This window comes from Salmo trutta, chromosome 1 (genome assembly GCF_901001165.1).
Source record: "Salmo trutta chromosome 1, fSalTru1.1, whole genome shotgun sequence".
In the NCBI taxonomy this organism is placed as follows: domain Eukaryota; kingdom Metazoa; phylum Chordata; class Actinopteri; order Salmoniformes; family Salmonidae; genus Salmo; species Salmo trutta.
In genome coordinates this window covers 19,516,959-19,535,702 of record NC_042957.1, presented here as the reverse complement: position 1 = coordinate 19,535,702, position 18,744 = coordinate 19,516,959, and the positions used below count along the sequence as shown (strand labels likewise).

Sequence of the window (18,744 nt, the reverse complement as noted above, 5' to 3'; positions counted from 1 at the left end):
GGGTAGAGGAGGGTAGAGGACGTAGAGGAGGGTAGAGGAGGGTAGAGGAGGGTAGAGGGTAGAGAACGTAGAGGAGGGTAGAGGACGGTAAAGATGGTAGAAGAGGGTAGAAGACAGTAGAGGAGAGTAGAGGACATAGAGGAGAGTAGAGGACGTAGAGGAGGGTAGAGGAGGGTACAGGACAGTAGAGGATGGTAGAGGAGGGTAGAGGATGGTAGAGGAGGGTAGAGGAGGGTAGAGGAAGGTAGAGGAGTGTAGAGGAGGGTTGAGGAGGGTTGAGGACATAGAGGAGGGTAGAGGACGTAGAGGAGGGTACAGGACAGTAGAGGATGGTAGAAGAGGGTAGAGGAGGGTTGAGGACAATAGAGGACGGTAGAAGAGGGTAGAGGAGGGTTGAGGACGGTATAGGAGGGTAGAGGAGGGTAGAGGAGGGTTGAGGACGGTAGAGGAGGGTAGATGAGGGTAGAGGAGGGTAGATGAGGGTAGAGGAGGGTAGAGGAGGGTAGAGGACGGTAGAGGACGGTAGAGGAGGGTTGAGGACGGTAGAGGACGGTAGAGGAGGGTTGAGGACGGTAGAGGAGGGTTGAGGACGGTAGAGGACGGTAGAGGAGGGTTGAGGACGGTAGAGGACGGTAGAGGACGGTAGAGGAGGGTTGAGGACGGTAGAGGAGGGTAGAGGAGGATTGAGGACGGTAGAGGAGGGTTGAGAACGGTAGAGGACGGTAGAGGAAGGTAGAGGACGGTAGAGGAGGGTTGAGGACGGTAGAGGAGGGTTGAGGACGGTAGAGGACGGTAGAGGACGGTAGTGGACGGTAGAGGACGGTAGAGGACGGTAGAGGAGGGTTGAGGATGGTAGAGGAGGGTTGAGGACGGTAGAGGACGGTAGAGGACGGTAGAGGACGGTAGAGGAGGGTAAAGGACGGTAGAGGTCGGTAGAGGAGGGTTGAGGACGGTAGGGGAGGATAGGGGAGGGTAGAGGACGGTAGAGGAGGGTAGATGAGGGTTGAGGACGGTAGGGGAGGATAGGGGAGGGTAGAGGACGGTAGAGGAGGGTAGATGAGGGTAGAGGAGGGTAGAGGACGGTAGAGGACGGTAGAGGACGGTAGAGGAGTGTAGAGGACGGTAGAGGAGGGTAGAGGATGGTAGAGGAGTGTAGAGGAGGGTTGAGGACGGTAGAGGAGGGTAGAGGACGGTAGAGGAGGGTTGAGGACGGTAGAGGACGGTAGAGGACGGTAGAGGACGGTAGAGGAGGGTTGAGGACGGTAGAGGAGGGTTGAGGACGGTAGAGGAGGTTTGAGGACGGTAGAGGACGGTAGAGGAAGGTAGAGGACGGTAGAGGAGGGTTGAGGACGGTAGAGGAGGGTTGAGGACGGTAGAGGACGGTAGAGGACGGTAGGGGAGGATAGGGGAGGGTAGAGGACGGTAGAGGAGGGTTGAGGACGGTAGAGGACGGTAGAGGACGGTAGAGGAGGGTAAAGGACGGTAGAGGTCGGTAGAGGAGGGTTGAGGACGGTAGGGGAGGATAGGGGAGGGTAGAGGACGGTAGAGGAGGGTAGATGAGGGTTGAGGACGGTAGGGGAGGATAGGGGAGGGTAGAGGACGGTAGAGGTCGGTAGAGGAGGGTTGAGGACGGTAGAGGAGGGTAGATGAGGGTTGAGGACGGTAGGGGAGGATAAGGGAGGGTGGAGGATGGTAGAGGATGGAGGAGGACGGCAGAGGAGGGTTGAGGTGAGGGGGGCGGGGCGGGGCGCAGGAATAATGGGGTGGGAATGCAGCAGTAGACCTTTAGGGATTACTCCTCACTGTTGGCTGTCTGCCTGTTTATAGCAAGGTCAAGGATCACATGAATTGGTTGGAGGGAAAAATATCGGATTTGTTATTGGTGACTGATGAACACACACAGATACAAGTGAAATGCACACACATATACACACACACACAAACACACACACACATGACAAAGCTCCAGAGTAATTACCGGTCCGTACCATATCTACTAAAGTAATTTATACTTTAGTCAAAAACGGACACTTTTCATAATGTTACTTGTAGTAATGCCCACCCATGTCAAAGTACGCTATAAAAGTGTATAATATACTGTATATATATACCTGTCTGTATTGATCTAATGATCTGTGGGTTGGTTTTGTCTGCCACATTGGTTTGATGGACTCTTGTAATAGCAGATAAACAGGAGAATATCACCTACCTTATCACTCACATCAAAACTGTGGGAGAGAGAGAGAGAAAGAGAGAAAGAGAGAGAGTTGGGTTAGAGAGAGGGGGGGGATGAGAGTGAGATAGCTTAGGAAGTACAGAACATCATTAAGCGTTGTGAGTTTTCCCTCTAATCGACCAGAGAATAATAAACCTGGAACTAGGGCCCAGATTTGGTCTTGGTCAGGAAAAGGTCAAGCCAACCATGATGAAAGCTGGTTTGTTCCTTCAGCATGGCTGTTCACATAACCTTTGGTCCTATATGTACAGAACTACCAGTTCCAGTGATATTTGAGGATACAAACTGTGGACAAGTGTATTTTATAGTGGAGAGAGAGACAGCCACGAAGCTATTGCACCATGAAACCAATGGGACCTTGCCACACATCTGGAAAGTATTGGGGAGAGAGAGAGAGAGAAAACGAGAGAGAGCGGGAGAGAGCGAGTGAGAGAGATTAGGGAAACAATATAAATAGGTACATTTCACTAAGGGGGCATTTTGAAGATGCACACAGGTGCTACCAATAGCATCTACAACAGTTCTGAATATGTGACCTCACACAACCTGCATCCTTCATAAAAGAAGTCCTAAATCATGACCATCCTTTTAGAGCACTTGATACACTCCATGACCAAAAGAATTCACCTCGTCATTCTACATCATGGAAATAGCAAATGTTCCTCATGTTTTGTACACTCAAGTATGTGGACACCTGCTTGTTGAACATCTCATTCCAAAATCATGGGCATTAATATTGAGTTGGTCCTCCCCTTTGCTGCTATAACAGCCTCCACTCTTCTGGGAAGGCTTTCCACTAGATGTTGGAACATTGTTGCGGGGACTTCCATTCAGCCACAAGAGCATTAGTGAAGTCGGGCACTGATGTTAGGCGATCAGGCCTGGCTCGCAGTCGGTGTTCCATTTCATCCCAAAGGTGTTCAATGGGGTTGAGGTCAGGGCTCTGTGAAGGCCAGTCAAGTTCTTCCACACTGATCTTGAAAATCTATTTCTGTGTCACGCCCTGACCTTAGAGATCCTAATTTATTCTCTATTTTGGTTAGGTCAGGGTGTGACTAGGGTGGGTACTCTAGTTTTGTATTTCTATGTTGGCCTGATATGGTTCCCAATCAGAGGCAGCTGTATCTCGTTGTCTCTGATTGGGGATCATATTTAGGCAGCCTTTTCCCACCTGTTGTTTGTGGGATCTTATTTTGAGTCAGTGCATGTAGCACCTCTGTCGTCACGGTTTTTGGTTGTTTCTTTTTTGTTGTTGTTGGTTGTAAAGATTCACTAAAATAAAATGTGGAACTCAGATCACGCTGCACCTTGGTCCTTCTCTACACTCAATCCTGACATTCTGTATGGACCTCACTTTGTGCACGGGGGCATTGCCATGCTGAAACAGGAAAGGGTTGGCACAAAGTTGGAAGCACAGAATCATCTAGAATGTCATTGTATGCTGTAACGTTAAGATTTCCGTTCACTGGAACTAAGGGGCCTAGCCCGAACCATGAAAAACAGCCCCAGACAATTATTCCTCCTCCACCAAACTTTATAACACTCCAGCCGACGCTTTGCGCTTGGTGATTTTAGGCTTGGGTGCAGCTGCTCGGCCATGGAAACCCATTTCATGAAGCTCCCGACAAACAGTTATTGTGTTGATGTTGCTTCCAGAGGCATTTTGGAACTTAGGGAGTGTTGCAACCAAGGACAGGCGATTTTTACGAGTTACTCACTTCAGCACTTGGCGATCCTGTTCTGTGAGCCTGTGTGGCCTACCACTTCGCGGTTGAGCTGTTGTTGCCCCGGTCAACTGCCCCAGTTGACCGGGGCAGTTCTAGCAGGGCAGAAATTTGATGAACTGACTTGTTGGAAAGGTGGTATCCTATGACGGTGCCACGTTGAAAGTCACTGAGCTCTATGGGCCATTCTACTGTCAATGTTTGTCTATGGAGATTGCATGGCTGTGTGCTCGATTTTACACACCTGTCAGGGTATGGCTGAAATAGCCGAATCCACAAATTTGAAGGGGTGTCCACATACTTTTGTTTATATACTGTATATTACCATCTGAAGATGAGCCAGGATCATATCTAAGCTCCTCCAACCAAGCTCTGACTAATACAATAATAACAAACAGCCCACATCAGTAGAGGAAACTGTGCTCTGCTCTCATAAATAAAAAAAGTAATAAATACCTGCAACAGTAAATCAACCAGGGTCGTGTTCTGAAAAGTAATATTTCAGGAGAGGTCATTAAAATGACATTAGAAGTTATACCCCTGAGTATCTCTCCCTCTTTCCTGTCCCCAGTCCGTGGCCTAGATTTCTCTCTTTCCTTCTCTGTCTCTCTTTCTATGTCTCTCTCTTTCCTCTGTCTCTCTATCTATCTCACTTACACGTACACAAACACACACATGTCTGTAGATAGTTGGTTGTCATGCTGTAGCCAGGAATGTCTGGTATTTTATCCCCAGGAGAATTGTGTCCTTCTTTACCTAATAACCCCCCCCCCCCCACCCCCCAGTCCACCCAACACTACGCTCCACTGCTCCAAATTAAGATTTGTCAAACACAAATGTGAAATCTCATAGTGTGTCTGTGCGTGTGTGTGTGTGCGCTACGTCTCATGCGTGCTGTTAAACGAGGCGTGAGTGGCGGTGCCCAGGCAGGATGAGCAGATGTTCTTTCATTGGCCTGGCGCATCGCATGGGGGACCATGGTGTGATTTCACACATGAAATACCAAGGACCCATACTTTACCCCCATCTCTACTTCCGTTTCTCATTCTATCCATCCCTTTCCTCCCTCCCACCACTCTAGTTTTCTGTCTGTCTTTCACTCTCTTTCTGTTTCTCTCTCTCTTTTTCTCTCCCTCTATTCCTGCCCTGGAGGTGTAGCACACAGAGCAGAACCGCTGTGTGTTAGCGGAGTCACTCAGCCATTCCCTCTAATGCAGTCCCCAGTCCCACAGTCCTCATCCCCAGTCCCACAGTCCTCATCCCCAGTCCCACAGTCCTCATCCCCAGTCCCACAGTCCTCACCCCCAGTCCCAATGTCCTCATCCCCAGTCCCACGGTCCTCATCCCCCAGTCCCACAGTCCTCATCCTCAGTCCCACGGTCCTCATTCCCAAGCCCTTATTGTCTTCATCCTCAGTCCCATAGTCCTCATCCCCAGTCCCACGGTCCTCATCCCCCAGTCCCACAGTCCTCATCCCCAGTCCCACAGTCCTCATCCCCAGTCCCACGGTACTCTTCCCCCAGTCCCACAGTCATTATCCCCAGTCCCATAGTCCTCATTCCCAGTCCCATAGTCCTCATCCCCAGTCCCATAGTCCTCATCCCCAGTCCCATAGTCCTAATCCTCAGTCCCATATTCCTCATCCTCAGTCAGATAGTCTTCATCCTAAGTCCCATAGTCCTCATCCTCAGTCCCATAGTCCTCATCCTCAGTCCCATAGTCTTCATCCTCAGTCCCATAGTCCTCATCCTCAGTCCCATAGTCCTCATCCCGTCCCATAGTCCTTATCCTCAGTCCCATAGTCCTCATCCCATCCCATAGTCCTCATCCCATCCCATAGTCCACATCCTCAGTCCCATAGTCCTCATCCTCAGTCCCATAGTCTTCATCCTCAGTCCCATAGTCCTCATCCTCAGTCCCATAGTCCACCCGTGTGTCATAACCCCCCACCCCCGACACACACACACACACACACACCTTTGTGGTTGTCATGACACCACGGTCAACAGGGAATCCACTATAATCCCCATGTTTGACTGTTCTCTTCCCTCTGACACAGCAGCGGTTCTGTCTTTCCTGGCTTTCACCACACAGTCTTGTGGGACAGAGGATAACTACCTGTAGACACTGTATGATTACCACCCTCTTATATCAGACATGTAATCCAGGGAAGCAAACAGACAGACATGGGCTGCATCCCAAATGACACCCTATTCTCTGTATAGTGCACTACTTTTGACCATGGCCCTTAGAGACCTTAATCTGTCGTTCTGCCCCTGAACAAGGCAGTTATGCTAGGCCGTCATTGAAAATAAGAATTTGTTCTTAACTGACTTGCAGAGTTAATTAAAGGTAAAAAAAAAAATATATATATATATATATATATATATAAAGAAAGGGAATAGGGAGCCATTTGGTACACACACAGAGTCACCATTGACAGTACTTAGTCTTTTCCCCCATCCTCTCATGAAAACAGCAAGCCCTGTCATCTGAAGTATCTTTTGACTAAAACAATAGTGAAGAATGAGCCATTCTCCTGGTAGGGCCTGCTATGATACCATTAGTGGTTGTGTTAACTGAATCATTTAGCAGAGAGAGTAACAGAGATGTCTGAAGGCAGCATTCCCCTCCCTGCCCTTACCTCTCTCATCTCATCCCTGCATCCCCCTCCTAAACGCATGATTGTCTATGGGGGACCAGAGTAGCTCATCCATGAGAAATTAGCTTTGAGAGATACTCCCTGAGCCACAATTACTGTACAGGGATACAGCGAGCCACATCACAAACAACACACTCAGATACACAGACAGGGAGATGGAGATAGAGTCAAGGAGAGAGAGAGGGAGAGAGAGAGAGAGTGATAGAGAGAGAGAGAGAGAGAGAGAGAGAAGTCTGCCTGCAATGATTTACAGACGACAAGGAGCTTTCAGTGAAAGAGGAAAAGAGTGAGAAGAGAAGAAACGGTGGAGAGAGAAAAGAAGAGAGAAAAGGGAGACGCTGGCTCTGATGCTCGTCGGATGTGGCAGGGCTTGAAAACTATCAGGGAAACCCAGCCGTGAGCTGCCCAGTGACACGAGCCTACACTCTTAGAAAAAAGGTGCTAAGTAGAACCATACAAGGTTCTTCAGTTTGTCCCCATAGGGGAACCTTTTTTTCTAGGAAGAACCGTTAGATTATAAAATGGTTCTTGGTAGAATCCTATGCAGAGGGTTCTATCTAGAACCCTCTATGTAGTGTTCTTCAAAGAACCCCCTGTATATTGTTCTACCTGGAACCCTCTATGAAGGGTTCTGCCTAGAGCACTCTGAAGGGTTCTACCAAGAACCATTTTATAATCTAACGGTTCTTCCTAGAACCCTCTATGAACGGTCCCACCAGCCTTATTAGCCTTTTAAATTGTATTATTTCTGACTATATATTACATACATCATAATGCCTTTCTTTGATGGCCAAGTTATCTCCTGGTTTACAGGCCACATCAGGCCTGCAAGTCCCATTATGCTGGTTTGCAAAGTGATGGGCAATTCCTATTGGAATCCAGCCAGAGTTAGGATATCCAAAAGTGGAATTGTTAATCACCTGCAACTTCCATTCAGAATGACTGCCAGGGTAGGGTAAATTGAACATTGAGACTACCTCAATCATCTAAACTGGAACAACTATCTCAGTAACGGGTGCAATAAATCCAACAGACTGGATTAGTTTAGAAAACTGTGTTATTTATATTTGTATAGCATTAAAGTTATTAACCAATCAATGTAAATGCAAAAACACAGACATTAAAGCAAAACAAACTATTCTGAAAATCTCCCTGCAATAAAACATGCTGGGAAATATTATATATGGTTCTGTGAAGAACCCTTCTTTCCTTCCAAAGAATCGACAAAGAACCCTTTCTTCCAAAAACGGTTCTTAGGATGTTAAAGGTTCTAGATAGAACAATTTGCCTTACAAAGAACCCTTGTCTTCCAAAAAGGGTTCTTCTGATCGAAAGGGTTCTTGGTAGAACCCTATCCCCTCCACAAATAACTATTTTGGAATAATTTTTCCTTAGAGTGTACCAGACAAGGTAAATGCCTTCTATGCTCACTTTGAAGCAAGCAACACTGAACCATGCATGAGAGCACCAGCTATCCCGGACGACTGTGTGATCACGCTCTCTGTAGCTAATGTAATACCTTTAAACAGGTTAACATTCACAAGGCCGCTGGGCCAGATGGATTATCAGAACGCATACTCAGAGTATGCGCTGACCAACTGGCGAGTATCTTCACTGACATTTTCAACCTCTCCCTGACTCAGTCTGTAGTACCTGCATGTTTCAAGCAGACCACCATAGTCCCTGTGCCCAAGAACGCCAAGCACTCACTTCCAAGCACGCACTTCTGTAGCCATGAAATTCTTTGAAAGGCTGGTCATGGCTCACATCAACACCATCATCCCAGACGCCCTGGACCCACTCCAATTCACATACCGCCCCAACAGAAACACAGATGACACAATCTCCTTTGTACTCCACACTGACCTTTCCCACCTGGACAAAAGGAACACCTATGTGAGAATGCTGTTCATTGACTACAGCTCCACGTTCAACATCATAGTGCCTTCCAAGCTCATCACTAAGTTAAGGACCTTGGGACTGAACACCAGCCTCTGCAACTGGATCCTGAACTTCCTGACGGGATGTGCATGTGTGCTTAGTCCCCTTAGTGTCAGAGGAAGGCCCTAAATATTTTCAAAGACTCCAGCCATCCAAGTCATAGCCAAGTTATCGTTACTTATTGTGTGTTTATTATTGCTTATATTATTACGTGTCATTAGTTTTATATTGTTTCTCTATTTTCTTTCTCTCTGCATTGTTGGGAAGGGCCAGTAAGTATTTCATTGTTAGTCTACACCATTTTTTGTTCAAATCATGTGACAAATAACATTTGATTTGATTTGAAGAGAGAGCCCACTGGGCACACACTGGTTGAATCAACGTTGTTTCCAAGTAATTTCAATGAAATTACATTGAACCAATGTGGAATGGACATTGAATTGACGTTTGTGCCCAGTGGGAAAAGAGGGAAGTGAGGGAGGGGCAAAACAAGCCTTTGTCAGTATTGAAAACAATCAAGAAAAAATCAAATATTTTTCTGCTCATATCCTCCCATACTTTCAGCCTTCCATTAAATTATTAATTGAGCTGCTGAAGTGAGCAATACTTTTCAGCTCCATCAGATGTACAAACAGAAGTCCTTATACAATATGCCATATATAATTCTATCTGTAGCCATCCACTCAACCATCCATCAAATATGCTGTATATAACCTCTCTCTGTGTCTCTCTCTCTTCCTCCCTCCCCTCTCTCTACCATAGGTTGGGTATGGAGGATAAGACTCTGGAGCGCTCTCTGGTCAGGGCGGGCTGTGAAGTGCACTGTTTTGACCCCAGCCTTAGGCAGGCCCACCTACAGGAGTCAGACATGTGGCTCCACCGTCTCTCCGTTGACTGGAGGGACCCCAACCCAGCCATCCCCGCCCAACGACAGCACAGCAACACCAAGAAACTGGCCACCATTCTCAATGACTTTGGACACAGACAGGTCAGAATGCACAGAGAGAGGAGAAGGGGTTTATGGGTAAAGGGAGATTACAAATGGGCCAATGTGGCCTGAGTCAGACATAACAGATAACTAATGTATGGGATTATACCCAGAGAGTACACAGTGCCCTCCGTATTTATTGGGACAGTGAAGCATTTTTTATTATTTTGGCTCTATACTTCAAAAGTTTGGATTCAAACGATAGCTATAAGGTTAAAGTGTATACTGTCTGCTTTAATTTGAGTGTATTTTCATAAATATTGAGTGAACCATTGAGAAATTACAGCACTTTTTGTACATAGTCTTTTTGTACATTATTCACGATTCATTCAGGATTATCCGTAATCATGGTAGCATCCACATTCATGTAGAAGTGTTCAGAAACATATTCTATTCTTATTTACAATAAAAGTGACTCCAAAATGACACAATACATTAATTTCTATTGGGCATAAAATAATCTGAAACACAAAATAAATAGAAAATAAATCCAACTAATCTGTAGAGTCATTGTGTGCTATCAATACCGGACTAAATACTTAACTTTTGTTACTTTAATAGACATATATGTGAATTTGTTCAATACTTTTGCTCCCCTAAAATGTGGGGACTATGTACAAAAAGTGCTGTAATTTCTAAACCGTTTACCCATTATAGATAAAAATAGCCTCAAGTTAAACTTGCCAGTCTAATCCTTTGGAGTATAGAGTAATTATCCCAATAATGACAGATGGCACTCTATGTACATAATACAGTAACAACATACTCCACTACCAGCATCCAGCACACAATATACAGTACCTGTCTTTTACAGTATATCATATACATGACCACAATACACACAACCCACACAATAGTCACTACAAAAGTCACCATAAAAACAAACCAAAATGACTTATTTTCCTCACTTCAACCAGAAAAGACTATAAGAAAATGGATCTGTTCTCTCCCTATGAGCTGAGAGGTTGAACTTTAGTATGGCTTGTTGACTCCTGCAGCTCTACTGCTCATCATTCATTCCTCCAATGTCTCCTCTTGCGCTGGAGGGCAGAAAACTCACTTATAGTTATGGCTTTCCTTCTTTAAACATTATCATTCAGAATATTAAGTCCCCCAGGGCTCTGTGTTCTGCCTCATCAGATATGGATCTGCATACAAGATCAACGACATCCACACACACACACACACACACACACACACACACACACACACACACACACACACACACACACACACACACACACACACCCACACACACACGCGCGCACACACGCACACACGCACACAGACATACACACACAAACAACAAGCCAGCGGTGCGTGTGTAGAACGGCGCCCTTCCCTAAATACAGCAATAGTATGCATAGTATTCGGGTGAGAATAGAAGTATTCAGGCGAGGGCCTCCCGAGTGGCACGGTGGTCAAAAGCTGTGCCACTAGAGATCCTGGTTCGAGTCCAGGCTCTGTCGCAGCCGGCCGCGACTGGGAGACCCATGGGGCGGCGCACAATTGGCCCAGCGTCGACTCGGTTAGGGAAGGGTTTGGCCGGCAGGGATGTTCTTGTCCCATCGCGCTCTAGAGACTCCTGTGGCGGGCCGGGCCCAATGAACGCTGACACGGTCACCAGGTGTACGGTGTTTCCTCCAACACATTGGTGCGGCTGGCTTCCGGGTTAAGTGGGCATTGTGTCAAGAAGCAGTGCGGCTCGGCTGGGTTGGCTGGGTTGTTTTTCGGAAGACACACTGCTCTCGACCTTCTCCTCTCCTTGGTCCGTATGGGAGTTTCAGCGATGGGACAAGACTAACTACCAATTGGATACCACAAAATTGGGGACAAAAAGGGATAAAAAATAAATACAAATTATTCGGGCGAGATCCCAGCTATTCATCCTGTGGAAGGAGTTAGTCTTTGATGAGGACTTGATAATTCAAGTTTGTGGAAGTTGTATAGTGGAAAGGAGTTTACAGTTGATGTGAAATCAGTGCTGTAAAAAGGAGGTTTGGGTTGATACTCCCACACAGAGAATCAATCTACCTCAGCAGAATTCATCTGACTTCATTTATTTGTGCTGCTCTCGTTTTGTGAATTCTAACCTCTCACTGCATTTTCCAGAAGGCAGGTTACCTCAGTCTAATTCATCACTCTGTTTTTTTCTCTCCTTTTTTGCATGAGCAACAGTTTAATCAGTGCAAATTTAAATCAGGCTGTTGAGCAGAATGCCAACAAGCCACGCACCGGCGCCTAGCATTAGCAAGTCCATGCTTAGAGGCGTCAGCCATTAATTCCTCAAAGCTCACTATACCATACAAATTAGTGTGAGAGAAATAATTAAGACGTGTGGGTGCGTGTTCGTGTGTGTGTGTGTGTGTGACAGATAAAGAACAGACCACATCCCTGTACCTGCTTTAGATGCAAAGCAACACACACATCTCCATACTGGGATTTTTTTAATGTGAGTACACAGCATGCTAAAGAAACAAGCGTTTGTCTTTCTTCTCTCTGGCTTTGTTACAGAAGAATAGCATGGAGAACTGATGAGTCGCTTCTAAAGGTCAAAATATGCATTAGTTTGTGTTCCTTATCGGTGATTACACAGCTCATAAATGAGTCATACCCGCTCTGGTCAGCATCAGAGGCTGTCTCCATGGGGATGAACACACCAATTCAACAGTCCTTCAGATCTCATGCAAATTGATTTGCTTTCTCCGAATGCACAATAGAAAAACAATCAGAGACACTCTTTCTGACAATCAGGTCACTTCTCAATGTCTCACATCCACACTGTCACAAGAGGGATACACAGCTTTTAACATGGCTTCCATTGTATGACTCCTCCACAGTGCAAGCCTTTCCTCACCATGCTTAGGGTTAGTGTTATCATACAGTTGTGGGGGACAGTTTGGAAACAGAACAGGCCCTGGACCAGTTGTTAGGGGAGGCTGTGAGAGTCTAAACAGAACCTCTCTCTCTCTCCTGATCCCATTGAAGTGTAATTAAATGTCTGCTCATTACGATGGTCTCTGGAGAGGCCTGTTTCAGATATGTCTCCCCTTGCCTCACATCCACTAATTAAAGAACACAAAATACTTCATCTCTGCTTGATACAATCATAGAAATCACACAGGCAGGAAATACATCCCTGTAGCCCCGCTTATCTGTGTACTGTGTTGTATCAAAATACATCCCTGTAGCCCCGCTTATCTGTGTACTGTGTTGTATCAAAATTGTCATAAACACATGTAAACATTGTGACAAATTTGGGGGTAGAGTTGGACTCTTGTGATAGTCAGCCCAACAGTTTAAACCATTATGCCAAGAGGTTCGAGCCTCTTGATGAAGTTGCTGGTATTTTGGGCGCCACAATAAGTTCTGCAAAAACTGCAATTAGCCGCTGAAAGAAATCATTATGGGCCTATTAGTTAGACTCAAGTGTCAGTTTCCATTTATAAAGGTTCATCAGAGGTCAGATAACTTGTTTGTTCACACCAAACGATCAGCTTTCCTCAAAAGCGTTTAGAAATTAATTAATTCTTCTGTTTGATGGCTGAACGGATTTCATTCCAGCGGAAGGCCGACTCAACTCATTGAATATTGTCTGCAGTTTCTCTCTGACTGGGATGTAAAGTTCCTCTCTTATCACAAAGAGATAACAGGGTCTCTGGGTTCTCAGTGATTCTGTTGAAGACATCACCTTTGGCAGTGGTTAAAAATAGTGTGTAGGTGGCTGTGCATTTATCGGCTTAAACCACGTTGAGCCAGCAGGCTGTGAACAGTGAACATACTCTCTGTTTTTCCTCTCATTAAAAAGATGGAGTGATTTTGACCTCCTTCCTCTTGAGCCTGAGGGACCACAATTACTTTACTGCCTGACAGAGACTGCACAACTAAAGGTCTGGGCTGAGAGAAACTTCACAACTAAAGGTCTGGGCTGAGAGAAACTTCACAACTAAAGGTCTGGGCTGAGTGTGACTTCACAACTAAAGGTCTGGGCTGAGAGAAACTTCACAACTAAAGGTCTGGGCTGAGAGAAACTTCACAACTAAAGGTCTGGGCTGAGAGAAACTTCACAACTAAAGGTCTGGGCTGAGTGTGACTTCACAACTAAAGGTCTGGACTGAGAGAAACTTCACAACTAAAGGTCTGGGCTGAGTGTGACTTCACAACTAAAGGTCTGGGCTGAGAGAAACTTCACAACTAAAGGTCTGGGCTGAGAGAAACTTCACAACTAAAGGTCTGGGCTGAGAGAAACTTCACAACTAAAGGTCTGGGCTGAGTGTGACTTCACAACTAAAGGTCTGGGCTGAGAGAAACTTCACAACTAAAGGTCTGGGCTGAGAGAAACTTCACAACTAAAGGTCTGGGCTGAGAGAAACTTCACAACTAAAGGTCTGGGCTGAGAGAAACTTCACAACTAAAGGTCTGGGCTGAGAGAAACTTCACAACTAAAGGTCTGGGCTGAGAGAAACTTCACAACTAAAGGTCTGGGCTGAGTGTGACTTCACAACTAAAGGTCTGGGCTGAGAGAAACTTCACAACTAAAGGTCTGGGCTGAGTGTGACTTCACAACTAAAGGTCTGGGCTGAGAGAAACTTCACAACTAAAGGTCTGGGCTGAGAGAAACTTCACAACTAAAGGTCTGGGCTGAGAGAAACTTCACAACTAAAGGTCTGGGCTGAGAGAAACTTCACAACTAAAGGTCTGGGCTGAGAGAAACTTCACAACTAAAGGTCTGGGCTGAGAGAAACTTCACAACTAAAGGTCTGGGCTGAGAGAAACTTCACAACTAAAGGTCTGGGCTGAGAGAAACTTCACAACTAAAGGTCTGGGCTGAGAGAAACTTCACAACTAAAGGTCTGGGCTGAGTGTGACTTCACAACTAAAAGTCTGGGCTGACAGAGACTTCCCAATTAAAGGTCTGACTGAGTGTGACTTCACAACTAAAAGTCTGGGCTGACAGAGACTTCCCAATTAAAGGTCTGACTGAGTGTGACTTCACAACTAAAAGTCTGGGCTGACAGAGACTTCACAATTAAAGGTCTGGCTGAGTGTGCCTTCACAACTAAAAGTCTGGGCGTGTGTGGCCCAAAGGTAAAAGGCGATGGTAGACATTTTTTGCTGTTCTGCAACTCCATAACAATATCTCCAGACTACAGGGGAACAGAGGATGAGACAAGAGGAGGAAGTGGTTGTTTAATTAGCTTCAATCCTCGCTTGCCAGGCTTTATAGCAATGCTATAAGCCTACAGTGTTTAAGACACAAAGCTAGGAACAAGACAAGGCTACTGCTGACCTTGGGAAGGCAGACTGAGGCATAGCCTCACTAAACGACTAGATAAAAGCTCCTTCCATCTCCAACACCACGGGCCTCACTGAACCTCCCTTGGTAGACCACAATTCAGGCCAAACCACCATGCACCCACCCACCTACCCTCCCTCCCCAAATCCATTAGTTTATTGCCCTACTTCCAATCCTCCCTGTCAAGGTAGTTTCTGTCTGCATATCTCTATTCCTCTCACACACACACACCGTTTAGTGCCGCTACTTCTGCACAGCGGTGATCGGAGATCTCTTCAGAGATGTGTGGGGCCATATGGAGATGCTCACGCAAGACTGCCGCTTTTCGAGGGCTCACAATTTCTCATACTAGGAAAACGAAGGGCAGATGAGCTGCCGGTGGTGTGGGCTTAGGGGACATCGAGAGGGATATGTTGTGAAGTCCTTGGGATTTGCCTTGCATGCCAGTTGATGACACATCAGGGAGAAGAAAGCTGTCAAATAGAATGAAGTTATTGAAAGTAGCCCATTCAATACACACCCTGAGAAATCTATATCTTGAGTAGAACCATTCTGGGATTTGTAAGATCTTCATAGCCTGCACACACGCATGGGGAAGAGGGGGGGTTATAACATCCCTGTTGGTTAGGGCAGTTCCATTGGGAGACCCAGAGACAGAGAGCACTTCATTCTGACTAGTTCTATCTGGGGGAATAGCTGCTTTTATGAAGGCTTGAATTTGTGGGGAGAAAAGGGATTTCCGCAGTCACTAAAGAAATATAAGGGTTGTGTAAAGTCTTGTTAGCCCTTTGTTAGAGGGATGGAGTGGATATTGGATATGGGCTGTCAGAGAGCCAGCCAGCTAAAGTTATTTTACTCTAGCCATTGAAGAAGTGTTTTTCTGTTCGACAGGTCAGATACTCAATACTTGCATTAGTGTAACACTAGTGTGCTGGAAGATAAATATGATTGGTTTGTGGAAAGTTTGGGTCAACTATTGACAAATATTATTGGCAGCATTGGAAGTTGCCAATGGTGATGTCATGAGGCCATGAGGCAATCTGCCAATGTGAGTGTAGTAAGGTACAGAGGAGACAATCAATTGGTGAAATAAAATGGCAAAAGCAAAGAGAAGCTCTTTCATTAATAAGGCTTTGAAACAGTATGGGTTCAAGGAGTTGATATGACATCAGAAACATTACAGCACATTTAAAGGCCCAGTGCAGTCAAAAACATGATTTTTCTGTGTTTTATATATATTTCCACACTATGAGGTTGGAATAATACTGTGAAATTATGACAATGCCATTTTAGTGTAATTGCTGTTTGAAAAGACCGCCTGAAATGTCAGCTTCTTTTGGTGGGAGTTTTGGCCTTCCATGGTGACATCACCATACGGACCAATAAGAAAGAAAGTTCCAAACCTCTCTTCCAATAACATATCATTTTCAGTTTTTCCCTCCCCACTCAAAACCACTCCCTGACAGTCCTATAAAAAATATTGCTTGAGAAATTGCTCTGCTAAGAAGCATTTAAATTGAGAAATAAAAATCACAGTAAGGTACTTAATTGTTACCCAGAAGTTATTTAATAGTGAGATAAAAACGGCTGCATTAGACCTTTAAATGGCGGCCCAAGGCCTAATATACAATATGTGCATGAAAGTAGCCCATGCATATGATGACTCAGTAAGATCATATCCTGAGACCATTATTAACATTAATGTTAATGCATCTCTCCTCCTCTTCACAGACCTTATACCACATTCACCCTCTCCCCGGCATATCCTCCCTCCTCCTCTATTCAGACACATCCTTTCTTCTACTTGTCCTTCAACCAACCTTCTCTCTCCCTCTTTGCACTGACTCTCCCTCACCTCCATCAAAAGTCCTTTTCCCCTCTCTCCATCTTATATCTCTCCCTACTGCGAGATATTATCATTGTTGAGTCTCTCTCCCTCTCTGTTCCAGGTGGATGTTCTGAAGGTAGACATGGAGAGTGCGGAGTGGAAGATTCTAGAGAACCTGGTTCTAGAAGGGGTTCTGAGCTCTGTGGGTCAACTACTACTAGAAATCCACCTCCACTGGGCGGGCTTCGAGGTGAGTGGGGATGACCCATCCGTGGTGCGCTATTGGTTCAGCCTACTGAAGGAGCTGGAGCGTGCTCACTTCCGCCTCTTCCATTACCACAGCGACCCAACAAAGCCCCGCCTCTTCCTGCACCGGAACGTTCTGAACGCCACGAGTGCCTATACACTGGGCTGGGTCAATACCCAGTGGAGGTCCTGAGAGCTGACTGACTGATGGACAGGGCTCTGGCCAATGAGAAGGGGAGATCTGGGAAATATAGTTCAGCTACGATGGGAAAGTCAATCCCATGGGATGTTTCACTTTGGATATTTATTTCTGACCAATACCAGATTCATCAACCTAACCAAAGTACTGTACTCCAGAAAAGGAATGTCTCAATCTATGGAGGTTAATGTAACATTTTGTGAGCTATACTGTACTCTTAACAAGCTCCTATCATTTCAACTTTTGAATCACTACTCCCCTACCCTTCCCTGATATGACCTTAGACATGAGGTAATTGCCTCGAGGGCCCAAAGTCCATCTGTCGGTCAGAGCTGCTTTAAAGTGGCTGTTTTGGCTGGAGGTCAGCTGGCAAGCATTGCGGCAGCCATCTCTGTCATCATGGCCTCATCTGGGCTTGGCCCTGAGCCAGCCACCCCTAACAGATACATCCACCCCCTCCTGGAGAATTATCCTCAGAGGCATGGGTAATGAATAGTGAGGTAAGACCACAGCCCAAACTAATAGCCTCAATTTGTCCTCAGGATCTTCTGCATTAAAAAGAGTACATAGGGCTGGGGGAGTAGCTGTCAGACTGAGGCTGAGCACATCTCATTTAGCCCAGGGATGAGTTTCTGTGGGAGGCTACTTACGAGGCAGGGGGGGCTGGAGGTAGTTAAGGTAAAGGCTCAAACGTTTGCCTGGGAGGACAGACAATATGCCTCCTGAAGAGAGACAGAAAGACATGACCGTCTACCCAGAGAATGACCATACCTGGGTTTCAACGGACACACCTACTCATTCAAGGGTTTTTCTTTATTTTTACTATTTTATACATTGTAGAATAATAGTGAAGACATCAAACTATGAAATAACACATGAAATCATGTAGTAACCCAAAAAGTGTTAAACAAATCAAAATGTATTTTATATTTTATATTCTTCAAAGTAGCCACCCATTTGGGCATTCCCTGTGGCTCAGTTGGTAGAGCATGGTGTTTGCAACACCAGGGTTGTGGGTTTGATTCCCACGGGGGGGCCAGTATGGAGAAAAAAAAGAAAAGATAAAATGTATGTATGCATTCACTACTGTAAGTTGCTCTGGATAAGAGTGTCTGCTAAATGACTAAAATGTAAAAATGTAAAATGTTTGCCTTGATGACGGCTTTGCACATTCTTGGCATTCTCTCAACCAGCTTCACCTGAAAAGCTTTTCCAGCCGTCTTGAAGGAGCTCCCACATATGCTGAGTACTTGTTGGCTGCTTTTCCTTCACTCTGCAGTCCAACTCAGCCCAAACCATCTCAATTGGGTTGAAGTCCGGTGATTGTGGAGGCCAGGTAATCTGATGCAGCACTCCATCACTCTCCTTCTTGGTAAAATAGCCCTTACACAGCCTGGAGGTATGTTTTGGGTCATTGTCCTGTTGAAAAACAAATGATAGTTCCACTAGGCGCAAACCAGTTGGGATGGCGTATCGCTGCAGAATGCTGTGGTAGCCATGCTAGTTCAGTGTGCCTTGAATTCTAAATAAAATCAGTGCCACCAGCAAAGCACCTCACACCATCACACATCCTCCTCCATGATTCACGGTGGGAACCACACATGCGGAGATCATCCGTTCACCT

General features: G+C 45.7%; 1 protein-coding gene across 1 annotated transcript in view; it reads left to right on the top strand.

Moving 5' to 3' along the window:
• The window catches only part of LOC115177747 (methyltransferase-like protein 24), a 56,826-nt gene extending 38,971 nt beyond the window's left edge, over positions 1 to 17,855 (top strand). Inside the window, exons 4-5 of the mRNA XM_029738738.1 lie at positions 9,326 to 9,551; positions 16,797 to 17,855. Of these exons, the coding sequence (XP_029594598.1) occupies positions 9,326 to 9,551; positions 16,797 to 17,114 (544 nt within the window). The 3' untranslated portion in view covers positions 17,115 to 17,855. The remainder of the gene's footprint in view (positions 1 to 9,325; positions 9,552 to 16,796) is intronic.
• The last annotated feature ends 889 nt before the right edge of the window (positions 17,856 to 18,744 follow it).